This window comes from Heteronotia binoei, chromosome 9, assembly GCF_032191835.1.
Source record: "Heteronotia binoei isolate CCM8104 ecotype False Entrance Well chromosome 9, APGP_CSIRO_Hbin_v1, whole genome shotgun sequence".
Classification (NCBI taxonomy): domain Eukaryota; kingdom Metazoa; phylum Chordata; class Lepidosauria; order Squamata; family Gekkonidae; genus Heteronotia; species Heteronotia binoei.
Window position 1 is genome coordinate 95,663,163 of NC_083231.1, and position 24,932 is coordinate 95,688,094.

At 41.3% G+C, this 24,932-nt stretch overlaps 1 protein-coding gene across 2 annotated transcripts in view; it reads left to right on the forward strand.

Moving 5' to 3' along the window:
• Positions 1–24,932, forward strand: part of UNC5C (unc-5 netrin receptor C) — a 493,308-nt gene that overhangs the window by 330,437 nt on the left and 137,939 nt on the right. For both annotated transcript variants that reach the window (XM_060247042.1, XM_060247043.1), the window contains exon 4: positions 19,128–19,231. In XM_060247042.1, the coding sequence (XP_060103025.1) occupies positions 19,128–19,231 (104 nt within the window). The remainder of the gene's footprint in view (positions 1–19,127; positions 19,232–24,932) is intronic.

The window sequence follows — 24,932 nt, forward strand, 5'->3', positions numbered from 1 at the left end:
TTTGGAGTCAGTTGTAATTCTGGGAGATCTCTAGGATAGATATCAGGAAAAAACTATGTCAAATTGAAGCTAGATTTATTTACCTTTTTGAAACTATGGAACCTAAGGGCCTTAATCAAAGTTGTGATTTAAGCTGTTTCTTGTACGATTGCTATCACTTTAAAACCTTTGGGGAGTGTAATTGCTTCAGATCTACTGTAACACATTTAACTGAGATATACTGTATGATTGCTAAGAACAAACAGCAAAAGGATACTGATGAAGCTTATTCTCTGTGTGACTGCTGGAGGCTACTGCTTTCCATTTGTAAGAAATTTTATGGAATGGTTAACCCACTTAGAGGTTGGCAACCTTATGTCTAGGCTCCAAACTAGCATGCCCTATGCAAGAGCACATAAAGTGATACCTCCATGCTATAGAACAAGAGTATTGGGTATAAAAGTACCTAATGGAAACTTGCAGCATGGAGCTATGGAAGAGGGCAGAGGCAAGCTGGCCATCAGGACACATTGGCTGTGTTTACACACACTAAATAATGCACTTTCAATGCCCTTTACAACTGGATTTTGCCAGTTCACACAGTAAAATCTAATTGGAAAGTGTATTGAAAGTGTACTGAAAGTGCATTGTTTAGTGTGTATGATCGCCGCCTTAGTACGTGGCTTTTGAGTTCGACAGCAGTTGCACCTCACACCATCATTTTTAACCTAGAGGCAGCAGAAAGGGGAATGTGTTTGATGGCTTCCTGGTTGTAGTGAAGAGGTTGACTAATTCAGCTGATAATGGCAGTAGCTACTGGAATATCTGTAACAATAAATAAATATCTGCAATAAGGCTGAGAATAGGTTTTAAGTCTTATTCTAATCGCCAGTCAGAATCTATGGAAAGTGTGTACAACAGGAAAATTAACTGAATTTTCACAGATGAGATATGACCATGACAGATAAAGTCATGTGTGCTCATAAAGCTTAGCTACTTGGTGGACTTTCTTCTCTTTTTGTTAACAGATTACAAGGTGAAGAGATTATTTTAAAACTTACAAATTGAATGACCTTTTCAAGATTGCGGTGCTAGAGTGAGTAATTCAGTCACCAAGCATATCCAGGTTTCCAGAAATGGCCCATATTTCTTTGAAATGTTCCTTTTTTCACTCTTTGGAATTTTAATATCTTCAAACACTTAAAGTTTCATTTTGATTTTATGGTGAAACTACAAATGGCCAAATTGTGGCTCATAAACTCCTCTCTGCTTGATGTGGGTCTCTCAGGCTGAACAAGGTGGTAGTGAACAAAAAGAGAATAAAAAACAAAGCCTGGAGTATGATGTGTGTACTTATGGCTGTACTTGCCCTTTCCCTTGTTCCATGTTTCCCCTAGTAACCAGAATGGAAGCTTGGATACAGAGATGCTACAAATGGCTTCTTGCAGTTCAGGTTGGATTCTGATATACTTCCCCAGTCTTTTCTATTTTTGTTTAAAAAAATATTGGACGTGCAAACATTTTTATTCCACACTTCTTCCAAGAAACTCAAAACAGCCTACATTTTTTCTCCCATCCCCATTTTATCTACACAGCAACTCCATGAGATAAGTTAGGCTCAGAGACTGTGACTTTCCCAGGGTCATCCAGTACGTTTTTGTGGCAGTTCAGAGCTTTGAATCATGATTTCCTGGATCCTTAGGTAATTCTCTACTACACTGGCTCTCAAAGAAAGAAGAATTATGGCAAATGAGAGACAACAGATGACTGAAGGAATGGGGGGGGGGGGAGTACAAGGCTGTAGCCAAGAATAGGTGAAGTAACATGGAGGAGGTAGTGACATGGGTTAGTGGGAAGTGATACTATACTGCAATAGCTGTAAGAGACAAGTTGAAAACAACAGTGTACTATTTGAGGAAATGACCTGTGTCTTACGCTGTTTTGACCATAATGGGCACTAAAAAAAATCTCCACAGGAGGTTTCTGGCACTTTTAAGTACAAACTTTTTTAAAAAAAATTCCAGATGAATTTTTCATGATTCCTTGGATGTGCAATGTGGGTTAGCCATCGTGACATACATATATGTGTTGTCAACTTGTCACATATACATACGTACTTGCTTGCTAAAAGTGCATCTTGTGAAAATGGACTCAACTCATTGAAAGTGTATTCTGGAAAAAAAAGTGTTTTCATCTTTAATGTGCCACAAGACTTCTGTTTGTTTTCACTTCTGTAGACTAACACAGCTAGCTTTTTGGAATTCGTTGACAGACTTTGGAATACTGTGTTCAGTTCTAGTTACTCCTTCTATGAAAAGATGACATAGAGCTGGAAAAGGTAAAGAAAAGGGCAGCCAAAATTATCAAAGGCACTTTTAGTTTAGTGGGGGAAATGTGATTAAAGGGAAAGACATAAAATGTGTTTATAAAATTATGAATGGCATGAAGAATATGGATATTTTTCACCTTTCATCGTAATTAAACTGTGCACAAATTCAGAAAAGACAAATGGAAGAACTTCACAGAAGACATAATTAACCTAACAGAGGTCCTGCTGTACATACTCAGGGGTTCCACTAATATTACCCCTGTGAATTTTAAACCCTAAGGTTCTCTACCCAATTTAAATCTAAAGGTTCACTACCAAAGATTCACTACCCACTAGATTGCCAGAGACAATGGATCCAGGTTAACAAATCCTGTGAAGAGGAAATACTACGCTTGTAGTTTTACAATATAATCCTATGCAGACTAATTCCAGTCTAATCCAATTGATTTCAGTTGCACTGACAAGGAGACGGAGGCGGCTCTGGCAACCAGGCATATAAACAGGATCATTCCTAAACAGCCAGGTCATAAGCAGGATACTGCTTACATTACATTATCTGAAGGACTGTCTTCTTCCATACATTCCTGCCTCTTAACTGTCCTTCAACCAAAGAATCTTGTCTAGTGGATACATGAGAGAGGACCATTTTCAGTGGCAGCCCCATGATTATGGAACAACCTCCTCAGGGAGGTGCACCTGGCCACCTCGCTCTCCATCTTTAGGAGACAGCTAAAGACAGTTTTATTCATGACAGCATTTGATTAGTTCTTCTGCCCAGTGGCAGTTTATAAATATTGATTACATTGTGGCTTTTATGTATTTTTGTCAAGATACCAGTCTATACCAGCTGATATCACCTGGCCAAAGTTTTAGAAAACAAGGATAATTTCCTTTGTGGTAGCGTTAGTTTGGCACTGGAATAACTACTAAGACTTGGGCATGGACCAGTAACTCCAATTAAAAGACAAATAGAAATTTATTTACAAAAGAGAAATATACATAAAAACATTCAAGTAAAGGGAAGGAGTACGCAGTAGAGCAAACGGCACACTTAAAACAACAAACCTATCTTGCTAAGTTCACCTACTATTGCTCTTAACCAGCTGGTAGCACCAAGGTCACAGCAGAAAACCAGACAAGCAGTGTCTTCAGCAGCAAATTAGAGCATCAAAGCATAAGTCTTATAGCGTGGCCATCTTCCACATCTCTCTGCCCCTTCAGCCCTCAAGCCTTCTGAGCTCTTCTTCATGGAAGTATTAGTCTTGCATCCAGGCTTCTTCCATAGCAGCCCAGCTGTCAACTTCCTAATTAGGTAACCAATCACAATGTTTGACTTATCAAATATTACATCTAGGATAGATCTTTAGATCACTAGCTGTCAAGTAACTACTTGAGCTGTCATTCAATCTAGGTGGCTAGCTGTCAAACAATTAACATGACAGTTCCCAGCTACTTTCTATTGCAGTGCAAATAACCCACTTACAGTTGCTAACAACTAACTATCTCAGATACTTTAAGTAATGACCCAAAAGGTAATTAAACTTGGGATATTGACTGTTACAGTAAAAAAGGTATGAGATTTAAAAGCAAATGCTTAAATACAAATCTCTGTTGTGGAGGACCAGATTCTTGACAATTTTATTGTATTTTTTATTATTTACCTTATCAGTTACTTTGAGTTACTATTAGTTAGAAAGGTAGCTAATAAATGTTTTATATAAAATAAATAAATTATGGACTTGGCTCTCTCTAGTGCAACTGGGCAATAGTAAGTCTTTCAAGCATCTCGAGTCCAATAGGGCCCTGATGCAGGTAAACCATTTTGTGATTGGGTTCACTAGGGTTCTGGCACATAATACAAAGTCCTGGATATTAGTGGCATGGCTGTGGCTTGGACCTCCTGCTGCATGCTCCTCACAGCACGTCGTTATTGTTTCCTGTCAGCTGGGCCTCTCCGTCCTCCCCCTTGGACTCCTCCAGGATCGGTTCTCGGAACTGTAACACCGCAGACTTGGCTTTGGCAATCGGGGTCCCCGACCCCCCAGTCTTCTTCTTGGTTTCTGGCTTGATCGGTGTGGAGGTTCGCGGTTCTCTCGGCTTGCTCGGACACTCGCTGGCGATGTGTTTCTCCCCACCCCCAAACATTTGAAGCACAACTTGGCCTTGGCTCTACAGTCTTGCTCCTCTCGGGAGAGTGACTCGGGGGCCCGTTTGGGAAGGCTTGATGTTGGGGGCTTCTTTTGGCCCTCTTTGGGGGGCCCACTCTGCTGTTTCTTGTGGAGTGCGATCATCTTGTTATGATCCTCTATCTCACAGGCTAATTGGATCCAACCGACCAGGTCTCTTAGCTCCCCCATCTTTAGGGCTTCGTCATAGATGTTGGAGCTCAGGCCCCGCTTGAATTGTTTGATCCTGGCCCCTTCGTCCCATTGGTGGACCTTCGAATTCAGTGCCCTGAATTCGTTGAGGTAATCACGCACTGACCCTGCGCCCTGCTTCAGGTCTTGCAGTGCCGATATGGCATTGGTCTCTTGCAGGGGGTCCTCAAAGTGGCAGCGTAGAGCCCTCAGGAGGTCCGTGGCCGAATTTAGGGCCGGGGACCGACTTCCGAATAGGGTGACATACCACTGGGCAACCGCCCCACGAAGGCAGCTCCTGATGTATACCACCCGCATATGTAGTAGACGAGGTCTGCAGGGTCGCCATCAAATTTCGCCCCTCCGACTCGAGGCCCGCCTGGTACCAGGGCAGGTTCCTCCAGCCTGGGTTGGGGCTGGGGGGCCAATTCGCCCCCACGGGTGGCTCTCCTCTCGCAGGGGCCCTTGGTTGATTGCCCTCCCATGGAACCTGTTGGGCAGTGCAGCCACGACTCACTCCGCCACCGTCTGCAGCTGTCAGGCAAGGTCGCACATCTTCTGGATTAAGAAGGCGTGCATGGCCTGCATCTCCTCACGTAGTTGGCTGCTCTGGCTGGTGAGGACTTCTTGTATCCACTCATTACTGCCATTCCCCAGGCCACTCGTGCGGTGGTAGTCCCCTCCACTATCGTCATCCTGGAACCCTCACGGGTGGTAGGACCTCTGTAGCCCTGAGAGTCAGGTGCGATGGTGGGGGGGTCCTCTGTCAGATCTCCAATAATACTCTCCCAGAAATCCATGGAACCCTACTCTTTCCTCTGAACCATCACTGTGGCGGGAGTCACCCTCACCCCTTCGGGCTTTGGTTCCTCCTCGTCGATCTGTCGCTTGTATTTGACAGAGTTGACAGTTTATAGCACATGCTGGGAAAGTGAAACTGATCTGCTAAGCTAGATGATCTAAATGACAGGAGGTGGCTGGGTGCCAGGTTGCATCAGCCCAGAAGCACAGTCAGCATGACTGAGCAGGATGCTGATTGGTCACTTGATGTATAAATGTACAAAGACACTTTGCTATGTGTGGATTATGGAAGTTGGAGAGCAGCGGAGCATTCTGTCGGATTGGAGAGTGAGAGGTGTAAATAAACTGTATATAGTGGTTTTACAACTACTGTGTGCAACCTTCATTCTTGCGTCACTAAAGACCATCCTCTTAAGCTCTAAGCGCATCAACACGGTCGTGGTGGTTGTTGTTGTCCCTGTAGCTTGGTCCTGTTCGCAAGCCATCATTAGTCTGGGTTCAGGCCGCACAGGGGTGGGTAGAGTTCTGACAAAATATCAGGCCCAGAGGCAAGAGACAGACAAGTAAAGTTCAAGATCTTTATTCCAGCATCATAGGCAGGTGCAGGCATTGTCGGGACTGGCTCTCCCACCAGTTCCCTGCTCTTATAAGCCCTTTGGCTTAACTGTTACAATTCAAGCTAAGCGCGCCAAGCTGCAGCAGGTATTTTGTGCGGGTTCCATCCTACTCTATCATCACCCCAGGTGCCTGTTATCTAACCCCTTGGCCATATCTCCATCAGCTCCCTTGACCTTGGTTGCATAGTAACATGTGAGTTTCCAGACATACCACCCTCCCTCTAGATAAGCAGCGAGGATGCTTCAAAGCAATCAGCCAGCATAGCAAGCACAAGCATTAGCATTGTATAACTGTTAACTATTTGGATACATATGGCAAGAGGAACAAAAATGGAGTGACTTTTGACAGTTATCCTGGAGTCCTAATGTAGACCTCTACTGGAGATGTTTATGACATGGTTTCCAAATGGGGTATGGTTTTGCAGTGCATCCATATAGAATATTGGAGCATTTTTCCCCATTTGTACAATTAATTGCATATAGGGAAATCACACCATGTCTAAATAGGCAGTTTTGTTATCTATATGAATTATGTAGAAATATCACCCAGAACAAAATTAATTCATAACAAGTATTTAGGTGAGCTAAGCAATTTACTAAGAATACTTTCTCTTATCCCAGGGCATATCTGTGCTACAGCTTATATTATTCGTCAGTCTCTGCAGAGATGAATTGTCTCTGGATTGTTTCTCCTTCTGACTGTGGCACGTATGAAAGCTTCTGATCAATAATGCAAATAGGAAATTTGTGTTTAGTCATTATCAAATGTTCGTGCATGCATTGCCTCAGTCAACATGCTTGGAGATGAAGAAACTCATACAACATTATCAATGCAAATAACTGAAGTAATGAGAACTGACAGTTCTGAAGAAAACATCAGGGATGGATGGCAAGGAAGCTAGAACAGAGTCATGATCCTATCAGAAGATACAAATATGAGAATAATGCTTCCACAAAGTTTTTACTTGGAGATATTAGACCTGGAAATCTCTTGCCAGCACCCAAAGTGTTTAGTCTATCATGGTGAGTTCAAGTCCAACAACTTGCCTCAGTGACTAGTGAATGCCAGTTTACAAGTGGGGAATTTACAACAGCAAGAAATTAGTTTCTTCTCCATAATGGAGTCTCACACAATGAATGTAAATTAATATATTTGATTCTATTAAAACAAGCAGAGCAGATGACTGGAGCCAACAACTGGATGCTGTTAAAGTTTCACCCACAGACTGCTCATTAATATTGATGGACATGTTCCCAATATGTAAGTATTAAGACAAGAAGATTTGGAAGGCTAAGGGCAAGACTAAGAAAAGAAACAGCCTTTCACTATTGGCCGCTTTTGTTAACTAGCTATAATTTGGCAGGGATTAAGTATCCTGTGTACCCAGAAAGATTCAGGGACCTTCGGACATTTCCGGAAGAGTGCAAGTAAGAAATAAGAGAAGCCAATGGCCCATCCAGTCCAACACTGTGTCACCCAGTGGCCAAAAAACCCAGGCGCCATCAGGAGGTCCATTAGTGGAGCCAGGACACTAGAAGCCCTCCCACTGTGCCCTCCTCAAGCATCAAGAATACCAAGCATCACTGCCCCAGATAGAGAGTTCCAACAATACACTGTGGCTAATAGTCACTGATGGACCTCTGCTCCATATGTTTATCCAATCCCCTCTTGAAGCTGTCTATGCATGCAGCCACCACCTCCTGTGGCAGTGAATTCCATGTGTTAATCACCCTCAAAATTCAAAACAACACACACAAGCACACTTCAGGATACCAATTATGCCTGATGCCCCCGCATAGAGTAAAAGATTCTTCCACAGATTACCAGGCCATACACAACATTTGGTGAGAATAGGTAGTAGTTTAAAGCTCCAGAATATGATTGGTGTGAGCTGTTTCAGAGAGATACATAGCTCAGAAGCCTGGCACTTGCTTCTCCCCATGTTCAAAGAACTTTTTCACTTTGGTCCTTGAACCTGCAAAACATTGGATTCTGGAACACAACTAAGGAGCACAACTGTGGGTGGCAGCCAGGACATCTCTATGTGCCTGCCATTTTTATCCTCTGTAGCAGGTAAATTATAATACAGTCTTGAGGCTGGTGTAGTGGGACTTTTCTCCCCTCCCCCTCAATTATCTTTATTGGGATTATAAACTTTTTGAAAGCAAGAGGCATGCTTGTTTTTTGCAAGAGTGAAGAATCCCTGCAAGAAGACATGAACACAGATGCTGCTGTGTAAAAAAAAAAAAAAGCAAGCAGATTAAATGTCAATATCTTGCAACATAACTTGTGCTGAGTTATCCTGAAGATATCAAAATCTGCGCTGAGGATCTGACAAACATGATTAGCTCAAAATAACCTTTCAAATGAGACTTCTGTGTATTTTCCCATTACTCATGCAAATATGGTGGTATCACACGTCTTTTCTATCATTCATTTTCTTGGCTTTAACATAGAGAATACAGAATATCAATGGGATTGTACCTATTTCAATTTAGAAACTATTTATATTATAGATAATAATGAGTTATGGCAGTGTGCCATGGGAAAACTAAACACGCACAGCCTTTCAGGTATGTACCCACACAACTCTGGGCTTTTGGAGACTTGAGTCTTTGTGTACATAGTGTTGTGTCCAACCAAGCTCAGCAGAGCAAAGAGATGCTGAAGACTTCTCTGAGGAGGAGGCAGCCAGCAGACATGACCCCACCCACAGCTAGTGGCAGAGGTGTTGCAGGAGGAGGCAGTCTGAGGGGCTAAGCATAGATCCTAAACCAGTGCACTGGCTCTTCAGACCCCCTCAGAAAGTCAACAGAGAGTCAGCTCCTGGTTAATTCACCCCTTCCCCCCCCCATCACTAGTGTCTGACCCTTGTATCCTCATTCTTGGATTTCCCTTTGGACTTAAAGTTGTTAGTGTTGTATTGTTACCAGATATTTACCACACATTGTGGGTAGTGGAAGGGAGCCTTCTCGGAGCGGGGCAGAGTTCCACTGATGTGATGGCATCACATGGAAATTATATAATCACATCAGGCATATTATGGGGTGACACTCTGATCTGAGGGCAAATCTCTATGGTAAAATTGCCTTCAAACCATAGAATTTTGCCCTCAAACCAGAGTGTTGCCATTCAACATCTCCAGTGTGATGGTATCTCTTTGATGTGACATCATCACATTGGTGATGTGCAGTGATATCACTGATTGGGGCAGGGTTTCCCCTTCCAGCCAGCTGGCTGGCAGTGGGCAGAAGCCCTCCAAAGTGGAGGATCTCCCACCTTCAACTGGGAAATGGGGACACTGAAGTGTTTCAGTTTATTCAGTTTCAGTTTTGCCTACCCTATGCCTGAACCCTGGAACTATGTTTTGATGCCTGGCCCTGGAATTGCTTCACAAACTCTGATGCCTAGAGACTGCCTCTTTGTGCTTGCTGTGTGCCAGCAATCAGGACACAAAGACTGCAGATTGTTATTTTTGAATTGCTACGTGTTGTCCTAAAAATCTCTCTAAATTTGTCTTTCTCTGTTATAAATGAACCTTCTTGCAAAGGGTATCTGAAAACCTCAGTTTACAATTTAACTTATTTTAGCTTCACTAATTTAATTTATTCATGAATGATTTGTAATTGGGTGTGAGCAGTGTAGTAGTCAAGTTTGCAGATGATACCAAAGTATTCAGATTATGAAAAACTACAGGAGGGACTCTCTAAACTGTGTCAGTGGGCAACAATGTCGCAAATGACATTCAGTGTAGGAAAATATAAGGTATACTAGAACAAAAACCTTAATTTTAAGTAATTGATGATGTGATCTGAACTGGCTGAGAGTAAGATTGAAAGAGGTAGGGTTGTAGAGGAAAGCTTAAGGAAATTGTTGACCCACTGTGCAGCAACAGACTCCACAGTAGGAATTATTAGGAAACTGATTGAAAATAAAATGGCCAATATTGTATTGCCCTTATATAAAAATATCATTTGGAATACTATGTGCAATTCAAGTCACCATATCTCAGAGAGAATGTTGTAGACCTGGGGAAAGTACAGTGGAGAGCAACAAAAATGATTAGAGGGCTGGATTGGAGCACATTTCCTTTAAGGAAAGGCTGGGAGCTTTCTAGCTAGAAAAAATATAGCTAATGAGAGACATGATAAAGGTTAATAAAACTGTGCATGAGATGGAGAAAGTTGATAGAAGGAGCTTTTTCTGCCTGCCCTATAATACTAGTACTTGGGGCATCCAATGAAATTGTTGGGAAGTACATTCAGGACAGACAAAAGGAAATACTTCTTTACTCAACAAGTAATACAACTGTGGAATTCATTGCCAGGGGAGGTAGTATTGGCCATGAGCACAGATATCTTTAAAGTGGAGCTAGACAGATTCACGAAGGAGAGGTCCATCAAAGACTACTAGCTGTGGTGACTGAAGGGAGCCCCCTATATATAAATATAGAGACATACAAAGGCAGCTAACTTCTGAATACTGGCACTGAGCAGTGTTCCCTCTAAGATGAGTTAGTGTAAGCTAGCTTTCAGATTTTTAGCCACTAGCTCACACATTTTTGTCTCAGTTCAGGAAGGATGACCCCAGAGCACACTAATTTATGCAGTAGCTCACATCTTTAATGCCAGCAGCTCACAAAGTAGAATGTTTGCTCACAAGACTCTGCAGTCTGCAGCTTAGAGGGAACACTGGTACTGAGAGGTGGCAGCAGGGCCTCTGTGCCCTGACCTCTAAGCCCTGTTTATTTGGATCTCCAGGGCAACTTCTTGGTTACTGTGTGAAACAATAAACTACATAGACCACTGGTCTGATCCAGCAGGCTGTTCTGATATTCTTAACTGGCAATTTATTAGACTCTAAGTCTGATCCAGGCCGTTTTTCTTCTTGGCCTTGTGGACTTCTGTGCTGTGAGTCTGAAAGTGAGGTGGGGGTGCCTTACCCCGCTCCCCATTTCTTTATGTTATAGGGCATCCCAAAGTGCTAGGTGTCCTGGCTGTAACCATGGCTGTTCAAGACAAATCATTCCTTGACTGCAAAACTAGGTCATAGGTAACCTTACAAATGAAACTTCAAAATAGCACCTTTGCTGTATCTTGGCATCTTGATTTTTTTAATGCTTCTGTAAATTAATGTGTGCAGGCCTCTATTAAGAGTTCCTTAGAGACGTCAACATTATTCTGTTGAAATCATGTGTGGAAAGCAGTACTTATTAAACAGCACCCGTTCGCATTAAATCAAAGTTGCAAGTCAAAAAGGAATGCATATAAAAGCTCTTTTTGTTTCCATAGTCTCTTTCCATGTTTGTTTTAGAGGGAAAGTCCTAGCTAGAATTACTGAGAAGAGCATATGAGAGAAATAAAGAGTCTTTAAGGTCTACCAAGGGCAGAAATCCATCTTTTTCTGACAGTAATGCTCCATTGTTCTGTATGTTGCTGGTTTACATTTAATTCCTTGCTGGCAAGTGTCTGTTTTTCATGCCTATTCATTAGTCACCCTTGCATTAGCACTGCCTTGAAGGCATCTCACCTGCCTCTTATCGCATTTCACAGAAAATGATAAAGGATATCCCTTAACTTTTACCCACCACTCACTTCCATCATATAAAAAACCCAGGATGAGATTAAGTGGCAATTTTGTACAAAAGGAATTCCTTATGGGCTACGCATTTGAACAGAAAGTAGTTTGGGAAAGTGGATTAAAAATGGCACAGAAATGAATGTTAAACCCACAGAATGTGTTGGATTCAAGGAAAAATGTAAGAAACTACTCTAAAATAAAAAGATGTCATTGCTCAGTAACACTATTTGTTAAGATTATTGGCTGATCTCTTGTCTACTAGGAGGGTTAAAGTAGAATCCTACTGAAAAACATTGAGACTCCGTGCCCTTTGAGGTTGACTGTACTGACCTAAAAAGACCATTGGCCCAACTCAGAAAAAAATGGCTGTTTTAATCTTGATATATGACTGAATAGAGCTAAAAGAGTGTAAACTGACATCAGACAACAAAACTCTTCCATGTTACTGATTCGAATGTGCTAAATTCAATAAATTATGGGCGTTTTCGCACTGACCTTAATCGGCAGCGACGTCCCTCTTCACCGTGCAGGATCTGCACGGATTTCGCACCAATTGCTGCGGAGCACCTGGAAGAGCCACAAAGTCCCACGGCTTTTGCAGCGCAAATGGAAACCGCCAAAAAACAGTTTCCATTTGTGCCGCAAAAGCCGCGGGACTTTGCGGCTCTTCCGGGTGCTCCGCAGCAATTGGTGCAAAATCCGCGCAGATCCTGCGCGGTGAAGAGGGACGTCGCTGCCGATTAAGGTCAGTGCGAAAACGCCCTATGTGTTTCAGGTTTTATTATGCTGTTTAGTGCACATAATTTTAAAAGCACTTGATAACTTCATTAAGAATGCTCTGTTGACAACATATGATTGAATTGACCATTCACCCTCTGACTTTTGGGGGGGGGGGTTGAGGGGGGGGGGTTCAGATAAATATATTTTATTTGTTTGAGCAAAGTTTGAATACAGGGGCACTTTTAAGGCCAACATAGTTTAAATCTGGGTATAAGCTTTGGTGTACATGCATACTTCAAAGAAGTGTGAGTATTAAGATACTTCTTATACCCAGAGCTAAACTTTGTTGGTCTTAAAGGTGCCCCTGGACTCAGACTTTGTTCTGTTGCTTTAGACCAACACAGCTACCCACCTGAATCTATTTTATTTATTTATTTGAGTTACAGTTGAAAGAGAATAAAACCTCACTGTTACATGGGCGATTTCAGCTGCAGAAAAATGGAATTCACAGGAACTTGCTGTGAACTTGCCACATGTAGCTCTACACTCTTGGATGTATAACTTGCTTTTACTTTACTGAGACGTTAGGGGCTCACATGCCCACTTTTTGTATCTATACATCCAGTACCAACATGAGGTTTTACTTCTCCCATTTGACTGTAATCCGAACATGACAAGTATGTTTTTCTTGGATACATAAAAAGCTGTGGTTACATGTCAGTATGGCAGCCCCATGAGCAGGGGCTGAAGAAATGAATATATAAATAAACAGTTTTGTGAAGAGGTCCACAGACCTACAAGGAGAGAACTGTATTGCTTGCAACTCTTTACAATACCTTTTAGATGCACACAACCATACTCCACACAGTAATAATTGCTGTGCTTTGAGTGCTCGGAAAATGCAGCTCACTATTGACAGAAATAGCAGCTTTGAGGGAAAACATGGAACTCAAGAAATGAGAATCAAATAGACATCTAGGGATTCCAAGTAGCTATGTTTAACCAAAGAAAAATCTAATAACAAAGCCTTTTATCAAGACCAACCAAAATGATACGAAACAGTGTGCAAGCTGTCAAGCTCTATAGAGCTTAGCCTCTTGGATGTCCCAAAAACTGGAGGGAAAGAAAACAAGTTGGGTTGAGTGCCCATTTGTGGAAAGGGAGAGCTCTCCTTTGACCATCAGGGAAAATATGCTGGAAATCATGGGACCATAGGGTTACCAGGTGCCCTCTGGCAACTATGTATAACTTGCTGGCAGGGGGTAACTGACATTACTTCCTGTGTGTATCAGAAGTGGTGCCACAGCTTCCACCAGCAACATGCTGACATCACTTCTGGGTGCATGGAAAGCAGGGCTTTTTTTGTAGCAGGAACTCCTTTGCATATTAGGCTCCCCCCCCCATGTAACCATTCCTCGAAGGGCTCTTAGTACAGGGCCTACTGTAAGCTCCAGTAGGATTGGCTACATCAGGGTTGTGTGGCCTAATATGCAAAGAAGTTCCTGCTATAAAAAAAAAAGCCCTGGTGGAAAGTAACACCAGCAATGTAGCACACTGCTAATGTTCCCCAACTGGCCCACTGGGGGTGGGGGATTATTCACCTCCACCTGGGACTGGAAACCCAATGGAGCTTAAGTAGACCAAAGCCATGTGGATAGCAGCTGTAGTAAACAAGAGAACTGAGCAAGATATATGCCTTATTTTAGGCTACTTGTGTGCTCCCTTGGGAGCAGACATAGAAAATACAGACTGGTGCACAGGGCAGATCTGAAACCAGGCACCCTTGACTATGTGAAAGGGGAACAGTGAAAACAAGGCCAGCCTCCTTGTGGATGTTAAAACAACAACAACCAGGGCTTAATCAACTCTCTAAATAGATATTTCCTGTACATAAATAGACTATGTGCCATCTCTCTTTTACCTGTGCTTCCTGCACTCTTTACATTACCAAAATGAATTGGGTGCAATTTTTCCTAACTTTAGTGTATTTTCTTGGCTTGGCTATCACTGCTTGAGTAAACAGTCTGTGTTGCTAAACTGGTTATCTGTCTGGACCACAAAGGATGTATACTCTAGCTGAGTTCAGCTCTAAATACACAAAAGGAGATACCTGACAGAATGTGAGCCCTCACTGTCTTGTAAACACACAATTATGTCAATTGGAGAGGGGAGCATTATTTACTTGATAATCTCTAATGGCTTCTCTGAAGACATTTCAGTCTATTATGTCAGGGTCTGTAGTTAAGAGTACTTTCATTTGGTGGATCATTGACCTAGTGGGATGTAATAGTGCCTTTTGAGTATTGCAGCACATCAGGTCACCATGATGGAGAGGAGAGGAAAGAGGTTGTTTGGAGTTATTAAAGCCTTCTGAACTACTGGGATGGGGAAGTGCATTGTCCATATCCTTTGATGCAGCCTTTTCTAGAAAGAAAGAAAGAAAAGAAAGAAAGAAAGAAAGAAAGAAAGAAAGAAAGAAAGAAAGAAAGAAAGAAAGAAAGAAAGAAAGAAAGAAAGAAAGAAAGAAAGAAAGAAAGAAAGAAAGAAAGAAAGAAAGAAAGATTGTAGTTATGAGTCGATGTGACAAAATATGTTATGATGAGCTGATAGGAATTAGTAATACTTCAGTAATGTTTCAGTAGGTAGATGAGGAGAAGTAAAACCAAACTCCAGGGAACAAGCCTGGATTATTGTCTGCTGTAGTAGCATGAATGCTCTTTCATTGCAATCACAGCAATAGCTGTAGTTGATTATCTCTTGCTATTTATTGCTGTAGCTGCATCCTATTGTGAACTAACACTATACATTTCTCCCTGACATTCCAAATTTATCATTCAGGAGCATATCAGGAATTTTTTTTTCATGAATACGATTGCATTGCTATTTGAAGGCAATGGACCTCCTTTGTACTTTAATACAACCCATCAACCACTGAACCCAGTAACAAAACCAACAATTACGTTAGTAGTTCTATATTCCAATCGCTGTAGTTAAAGACATCATACCAGATTTCAACAGAATGAAGTTAATCAATTTTTGTATGAAATGGTAAGCTAATTTGGTAGTTTTTAGCACATCATAATTTATTTAAAGATAAATCTAAAATCTAGATTTTTAGATAAATCTAAAAATAAATTATGTAAAGCAAGATGTAGGTTGAACATAGCGACTCCACTGCAAATTTAACTTTATAGTATATTTTAATTAATTAAAAAGTTGGCCATGTTTAGGTAAATGAACAAGGCAAAGAGTAAATAACCCTAAATTCTACTAGTATTAGTATTATAAGTAGAGTTGTGTCTCTAGAAGGGTAGTAGTAACAGTACTGGTGGTAGTAATGGTAGTAGTAATTAGGGTTGCCAACTATAGGTTGGGAAATTCCTAGAGATTTGAGGGTGGATCCTGGAGAGGGCAAGGTTTGGAAAGGGAAGGGACCTCAGCAGAGAATAATGCCAAAGAGTTCATCCTCCAAAGCAGACATTTTCTCCACAGGAACAGATCTCTATCATCTGCAGATCAGTTGTAATTCCAAGCAATTTCCAGGTGCCACCTGGAGGTTGGCAACTGTAGCACAGAGCAAGAAAGACCAAAACCTCCCAAGGACTTTGTAGAGTAATTTCTCCAGCACTCTGCTAGATTACGCTCTTGGACTTGATACACGTACACATTTTATAATTTAACTTTCTATGATGTAATTTTAATTCCACTGAAAACAAAATTGCATAAAGAACCTACACAGATATTCTGCTTTGCTTCAGTCTTCCTGTGGTTTGCCATTAAGCTAATTTAATTGCAAGTAACCCGTGGGTCACCTATTTGCTATTAGTGGTATGTAACCATCAACCTGCACTCAGTGTATTATGGATTCATGCCAACGGTGGGAGGAACCTAAAGAAGCCAAGGTGTCTCCATAAACAGCTTTCTAAAGACTTGAGAAATGGAAAAGACTCATTTAGGAAATTGAAGGTGGGCATAACCGTGGATGAATATAAACAACCAGTGCTTGTAGAGAGAGAGTTAGCAATGCTAAAGCTCAATATGAGTTTAGATTAGTGAGAGATGCTAAAAACAAAAAAGAAATATTCTTCTGTTATGTTTAAAGTAAGAAAAAGAGCAAGGACATGGTAGGCACATTATGGGGAATGAAAGTGAAAAACAGGTAATGAAGAGAGGGCAGAACTGCTCAATTCCTAGTTTTCCTCAGTCTTTTCTTGTGTGGGAAACAGTGCTCAACATGATAAAAGCAGAACACATGATGAGGGAAGGGAGTTGCAGCCTAAGATCAGCATAGAAGAAGAAGACTGTAGATTTATACCCCCGCTCTTCTCTCTTAATCAGGGTCTCAGAGTGGCTTACAATCTCCTGTATCTTCCCCCCTTACAACGGAGACCCTGTGAGGTGGGTGGGGCTGAGAGGGGATACACTGAGTTTCTTTAAATGAATCTAAGTCTTTGGGGCCAGATGAACTGCATCCAAGGGTACTAAAAGAACTTGCAGATGTAATTTCTGGGGCTCTGGCCATTATTTTTTTCGAATTCTTGGAGAACAGGTGAGGTGTCAGGAGACTGGAGGTGGGCAGTTGTTGTCCCCCTTCTTGAAGGGGGAAAGGGAAGATCTGGGTAACTACCAATCCACCAGCTTGACATCTATAAATGGAAAAATTTTGAACAAATCATCAAACAGGATCTTTATAAATTATTTGGATGAAGGAATGGAGGGAATGCTTATTACATTTGCAGATGACACTAAATTGGGAGGGGTAGGAAATACTATAGAAGATAGAGTCATACTCTGGAAAGCTGGGCTAGAACAAATAAAATGAATTTTAATGGGGGTAAATGTAAAGTTCTGAATTTATATAGGAAAAATACAATGCATAATTACAGGATGGGGAAAGCCTGTCTTTGTAGTAGTATGTGCTAAAAGGATTTTGAGGTCTTAGTGTACCATACGCTGAACTTGCGTCAGCAGTGTGATTCAGTAGTTAAACAGGGAAATTTGATTTTGGGCTGCATCAACAGAAGTATAATGTTCAGATCACACAAAGTGATGGTATCACTTTATTCTGCTCTGGTTAGACCTCACCTAGAGTATTGTGTTCAGTTTTGGGCACCACAATTTAAGAAGGATATAGACAACCTGGAATGCATCCAGAGGAGGGCAAAAAAGATGGTGAAGGATCTGGAGACCAAGTCCTATGAAGAAAGGTTGAAGAAGCTCATTATTGTTTAGCCTGGAGAGGAGATGACATAGAGGTGATAAGATCGCCATCTTTAAGTACTTGAAGGGCTGTCATATAGAGGGTGATGTGGAGTTGTCTTCTGTTGCTCCAGAAGGTTGGACCAGAACCAACATGTTGAAGTTAAATCAAAAAGATTTTTTTGGCTAAACGTTAGGAAGAACTTCCTGACAAAGCACTACCTCAGTGGAACAGGCTTCCTTGGGAGCTGGTGGGCTCTCCTTCTTTGAAGTTTTTCAAACAGAGGCTGCTAGATGGCCATCTGACATGAATACTGATTCTGTGAACTTAGGCAGATCATCAGAGGGAGAGCAGGAAGGGTTGCATCAGTGCTTAGTTCTTGTGGTCCTTTTTTACACACCTTGGGAAATGCTGATTGCCACTTTGGGGTCGGTCAGCAACCTTTCTACAGCCCAGTTTGGCAAGAGTTCGTGGAGGTTTTTGCCATCTTCTGGACATGGAGCAGAAGTCACTGGGGATGTGTTAGTGTGGAAGAGGTATTTGTGAAGTTCCTATGCAGGGGGTTGGACTAGATGACCCTGGAGGTCCCTTCCAACTCTACAATTCTGATTGTTTGTGAGATGACCTTGTACCATCTCAGCAGATGATTCAGGAAGCTCCATCTGTGACTATTTAGTCTGCTGAGAAATACTTCCAGCTATGTTACCCAAACAAATTAGGAAAAGGCCCGCAAGAACTAAGCACTGATGTCAACATTCAGATCTTGAGTAGTCTTGGAAAATAAGTCAAGATGTCCATACATTTCATGTTATTTATCAGTATAAAAGCTGGTTCCCTGGATTCTGTAATATTCTGAGTAACCAAAAAACCAGAAACTAGGATGGAGTTATACAGACAGCAAAAAGGGCTGTTTTCCCAATGGAAGGTTGAACCCCCAGCATTCACCCCTTTTTTCTCCTCAAGTCAGTGGCTCCTTTGCTCCTATGATGTATTGTACATAACAATGAAATCAAAGTTTACCTACCACCATTAATACTGCTAGGACTAGGGGCTTCATCCTCCTGATGGGGGTGCAAGAATCCCATGCTCCCTACTCCCATTACCTGCTGCAGCACTGAGCATTGGTGGGAGGAAAGAAAAACTGTGATGCTGACTGCAGCACCATGTCACTTTTTGGGGGGAACACATCACTGCTTGGAGAAAAATATAAGTGTCATAGGGTGGTTCTAGGAATCACTGGAAACTCTTTGGTTTCCAGCAGTTCCTAGAGCTACCTGTGCTTTTTACCAGAAATGATGTGATGCTGTAGCCAGAATCACAGCCTCCCCCTATATCTCCACCCACATCCCTTATGCCAGTTGCCAGGCACTGCCTGGCGGCTAGACCAACCACAGTGAGAGGGGTCCTGAAGGGTTGTATGGTTGACCCTTTGCAGAACAATGACAGAAGCTATCCTTCCATACCTACATGAGTATCAATTAAGAGTGTTTCCAAGTGCTACAGTAAAGCTATCATAAAATACTTCTGTTCTTTTCTACCCTAGATCTACGAAAGACTTTTGAGCAGGAGCCTCTGGGGAAGGAGGTGTCCTTGGAACAGGAAGTCCTCCTCCAGTGTCGCCCACCTGAAGGAATCCCAGTGGCTGAGGTGAGTGGGGGGAGGGGGGTTGACATAGTTATCCTAACTGAAGTCTAATCTGTGGCTAATGGTGCAGTGAATTAGGCGATGGCATGATAAATGGGAGGTAATGGAGATCTAACAGCCTGCTGCTGGTAGAATAGATTGATTGGGAACTGATTAATGACTTCAGAGTCAATTAGAATGGCCCACTAGGCAGAGCTACAGGCAGTTTAGTTTCATTCTTTTGCTCTCTTGGCAAGAAATGAAAACTCAGCAATATTCTAACAGTTATCTCTAAGACAAACACTGGGTAGAATTTATGAATGCAGGGCTGGGATTCATCCCAAACACCACCTCCACTTTTTCTAACATATTGTCATTGAAGCAATCAGCTTTCACATACAATATTAAAACTTTTTTTTAAAGTCTGGTTTTTGTTTCACCTCTATGACTGCATATAGAGAAACATTCATGCTGCATTGCTATAAGAATGCACTTGCTGTGATCTGATAAGAAGCAGGAACAAAGGAAAAATATAATCCATCTTTTAATGTTCCTTCTCTGTGCTACTTAATATCAATTAAAAACACATGGAAGAGAATGTTGCTATCTATGTTGTGGAAGTGACCTTACTGCAGTCAGGAAAAACAATGCATATGGGGTGAGGAACCCATCCGCGAAAATAACATTATCCTGGTACAGTGGTTGGCAATGCCCTTTTAAAATTTAAATTGAAAAGTCCTTTTCCTTCCATATTTTTATAAAGAAATGCTGGCAAGTTGGTTTGGCTTGGATTCCAGTGGGTCACCAATTCACTGTGTGCTTATTTGTTAGATTTATATCACAATTTTCAACCAGACTGACTCCCAAAGCAATTTACAATTCAAATCCATAATAATATTCAGTTCAAAATGTATTGCCATTGAAGCAAATCAAAGAACTCTGAGTGACTAATGAAGCAGCAAAGCATAGGGTTTTTTTAGACAAGAGGATCTTTGCTAGTGTTGCCACCCCCAGGTTGAGAAATTCCTGGAGATCTGGGCGGGGGTGCAGTTTGGGGAGGGCAGGGTTTGGGGAGGGGATGATTTCATTGGGTATAATGTCACAGAGTCCACCTTCCAAAGTAGCCATTTTCTCTGGGACAATTGTCCTTTGTGTTACCAGTCCAAGATCTCCAGGCACCACTTGGAGGTTGGCAACCCTACCCTGTGCAGTGGAGACAGTGGCTAATGCACTGGAAGATTTTTAGAAGGATGTGGGCATGCCTACCAAAATCATTTTCAAGCAGTAACCTGAAGATCTTTGTGTTCCTGCAATATTTCTCATGTACAATATTTTGCTTGCCACACAGCAACTCCTAATCCAGATCATTCTCAAAATCTCAGACTGTGCTCAGTCTACTGACAGTGTTTTGACATTCACTTCACAAGGGAAACAGCAGTATTGTGTGTGTACCAAACACACAACACTACAGCCAAAACAAAGCTGTTGTATCCACCTTGATTTGAACAGGAGTATGATATGCAGAACAGAAATTTCCCAGCCAGAATTCACCTCTTTAATAAGCATTATTGATCTCAGTGGAAGAGTTAAGCACATTCTTAATTTAGTGCATATAATGCTTCTAGTGAACACATGCTTAATTCTAAAAGCAGTGATTTGGATGGATTGTGCACTGGTTCTGGGGCAAACAAGTTTTTCTATAAAAACATATCTTTACTACCAGTAGGTCTGTAGTTCTGCATGGGTAAAATTGAAGTCAGTGGGTCTTAAATTGGTAGACCGGTTACTGCACATAATTGTCTGTGAGGTTCTGCTGTTGCCACAAATTCTGTTCAGTGAATTGCATGCACAGTGCGTAGCTACATAGCCATAAAATTTGTATCAGTCGTGGAATCCCTCAGTGATTTGAAAATTTCAGAATGCTGATTAGTAGAAAACGCAGTTGTTAATGACGCTAATTCCCCCCTGCTTTAGAATGCTGTCTCTCTCATTTCTTTCTCTCCAATGCAAGAAATTCTTTTCAGTTTGCATAAAGCCAAGTTAGCATCTCATTGTTAAGTAACACGATAGTTGTCATTAGTCTTTTGATGACTGATTTCTCAGGAGATTCTACACGTTGCTTCTGTATAAGACCAAAGCTTGGAACTAATCACAGTTTCACTGAAACTGTCCACAAACAACCAGATAAAAATAATTAATAGACTTTTTTAAAAAAAAACTTTGATATTTTTATTTCTTTGCTGTCTTATTTCCTTGGGGAAGAATAATAATTTAATCCAAAAATGAGCTGGCTTCTGGTAAATTAGGGTTTTGGGGGGGGATGTTTGACAGTCATGGTATTAATCAGTTTTTTTTTCAAAAAGAAATCAACTTCTTTGCCTCTGAACATCCTAACAACCAGCTGTTGCACAGTGACAAGAGTATTTGCAATGGGGCATGTCATGTTGCAGATGTATGGCGGTACTTAGGGACTTCATTACCTTTCCTAGGAGCTGAGATTAGTCATGACTGGCAGATTGTAAGTGTGCTTGTTATGAGCATAGCAAACATCCACATTGTCCCTGTGTCTTAACAGCTAGTACAGAAAACCTTCACAGAGAAGGAGAGTTGCAGCATGATTAATAGAAAGGAGTCTCTCACTTTTGATGTATGCATCCTGCCAAGAGATTCAGGATGCTACAGAATTTCATGAACATGCCATTTCAATTAAACAAATTCTGGTTTCCGACATAGGTTCTCCTTGTTTTAGACAAAACTGCATTTGTTTCCTGACACCTTTTCCCCATTCACTGCATACAAGTGATATAAAAACCGTGTAAACCATGCAAATGCGATAAAACTGTAGCATGAGAAGCAAACTAATTAGTAATACCTAGAACCAAAAAAAAGGTTGAAATTAAAAAGAACACTGTGATAGAATAAGCAAATTGAAAGAAACAAGAAACATCTTTTTTAAAATAAAAAAGTTGTTTTGTAATCATTTGCAATATTTTTTGAAGGAAACGTGGAAAATAAGAAACTTTGCAAAAGCTGGTTCTTCTTTTAGCTAACTCAAGCATGTGGCAATGAGGTGTAGGGGTTAGAGTACTGGACTAAGATCTGGGAGATCCAGGTTCGACCCAGGACTCTGCCATGGAAGTTTGCTGAGTGACCTGATTCTCAGCCTAAGCTACTTCACAGGGTTGTGGTGAGGATAAAATGGAGGAGAGGAGACCGATGTAAGCTGTTTTGGGTTCCTATTGGAGAGAAAGGCAGGGTATAAATGAAATCAAATAAATACAATCAACATGTGGGGCAGGAGGGCTAGTGAAAAAAAAAACGTATTTTGTAAGATAGTAACTTTTATGGATCTGTTTACAAGGTTGGCTTATTCTGCCATGGTGGTTGCAGTTTGTCCCTCCAAACCAATTTAATTTAATGTGCACAATTTAATTTTAGTGGAGGCTGATTCAGGAAGTAATCAAGAAAGTGTTGCCTTTCAATACGTGCAGCAGCACGTCCATCATTGTTTACTAATCCAGTTTGTCCCCACCCAGGGTGTTTCCCCCAAAGCATTTCAGATTCAAGGGTATTCCCTTTGGGGACTCACCCTCCCCAGCTTCTTTCTTAGAAATCTGGCACTGAGCTCTTGGAAGGATCATCTACAAGCCAGCCTGCTAATAACTGCCGTGTTCCAGACTGTGCAACATACTAATTCACTTTGTCAAGCAGGAGAGATTGATGACTGCAAGCTAATTGGCTGTGAAACCTATCTGTACTGCTGTTGGGGCAGGCACCAATTAACATTTGGCAGGTCCAAGACTCATCTATTACAGTAGCTGTTCTGAAGAGTTCTGCTTAATGGAATCTCCCCCCCCTTCCCAATCCTTCTCACTTTTTTCTTAATCAGGAGGGAGATCAAACACCCAGATTAGAGATTAGCCTAATAGAGCTTCTCTGTAGACTCCTTCCAATGCTATTAAAAGAACAAAGGGCCAAATACAAATGAGTATGAATACCTTAATGTGGTGTTTTATTGCTGCCGCTAACTGTAGCTGGTGAGATAAAGTTTTGAAGGGGGGAGAGGAAAGGAAAAGATGAAAGATAAGGGGGTGAGTTGAAGGATTACATGATTTTTTAATTTGGAGATGAATGCATTCTTTGTTCAAGACTTTACTTATATGTTTGAAAGACCCTTAATGTAATATAGTTAAGAAGGCAAGAAGGGATAGTTGGAAGGAAAGAAGACAACTAGCAGTGTCTCCAATGTCCCGAGTCAGTCCCAATTAACTTCCAGTGATTCTGGAGGATTAGAAAATTCTAACCAATTCATTCTAGCACAAATAATTGAGGATTCTCTGTTAGAGAACATTCAGTCAATCCTGATGAAGGGAGGAAGGGTTTGCTTGACTCAGCATCCTAAAAATTCCCAGAACTTTGTACCGTTTCCCAGGTGTCTCATGACCCACATTATAGTTTGAAAATAATTCTTCATCCCATGGACTCTGCCCTACTATTCATTTAGTGCACAACCCGAGTATTTTCCTTTAGCTTTATTTTATTTATTTATTTTTGGCATTTTGTTTTACAATTCATAATGTGAAGGAATAGACCACCACTTCTTTCCTCCAAGCTACCATGGGAACAATCTGTCACACTTTTGCAATTTTGAGTTATGGTGCTTAAGGTGTGATGAGTTTTCCTGCCCCCCCCCCCCTTTATTGCTTTTCAGATACCAAGACCAGATAGGTGTGATGATTTTGCAGAGATCAGGGTTTGAGCAGCCAAAGCATAAGAAACTCTAATGAACAAAAATAAAAGAATACATATGGCCTGTTCAAACATTAGGGCGAATAAGGGCACAAAGGAAAGGTGAAACACATGAAATCCTCTCACCCTATAATTGGTACTTATCCCAACAGTGTTTAATCAGGATAGGCTAGAAATCTTTGACGTTACAGCATTTAAAGCTCCATCATTGCCTTAGTTCACAGAGTTAGGACTTCTACATGAGCAAGGTAAATTCCCTAGGTAAAGACCCTTCGGGGTTTATGCCCATCCAAGGTAAAGAGCAAGCTGGAAGGAAGAGCTTCTTCCCTGAGTCTTGTGAATTTATAATCTCTCCTTGGAGTCCATCTACCCTTGAAGTCATTTGAATCTTTGAATCTTTCTGCCTCAAGAGAAAACTATCTAGCCATTTGGCTGTCAAGAGTGTCTATCCCAGAGTGTGACATTCAAGCACTTTCTTATTGCCATTTATCTTTTCCCCTCCAATATTTCAAAATGTGCATTATCTCGATAAAGGAAGCCATGACATTCAGTTTGCAAGACCTGAGCATGTTTATCTATGACAGAATGACATATAACACTCAAATTATTAGGAGGAGGCCACAAACCTTATTTTCCCCTAGCCTTATGTCAGCACTGGGGAGCCATCATTTAATTCTTTGTACTAGATAATGGTAGCAACCCACTTCTAATGCACCGCAGAAAAGATCCTTTCTTGGCCAGAAGACTGAAATGTATGGCTTGTACTCTCAATGCACTGCTCTGATTTTCCACCATCCTGAATGTAACCCCCAGATACTTGATCAGCATTCTGTTTTGTCCTGTCTAAATGGAATAGCAAAAGCAAGGTTTGTTTTCAACCGATGATGTTACTTATTTATCAAATTCATATTCATAGCTAGATAGGGAATTGCATCCAGTCTCCAGATTATAGAGATCCAGGGCCTTTTTTGTAGAA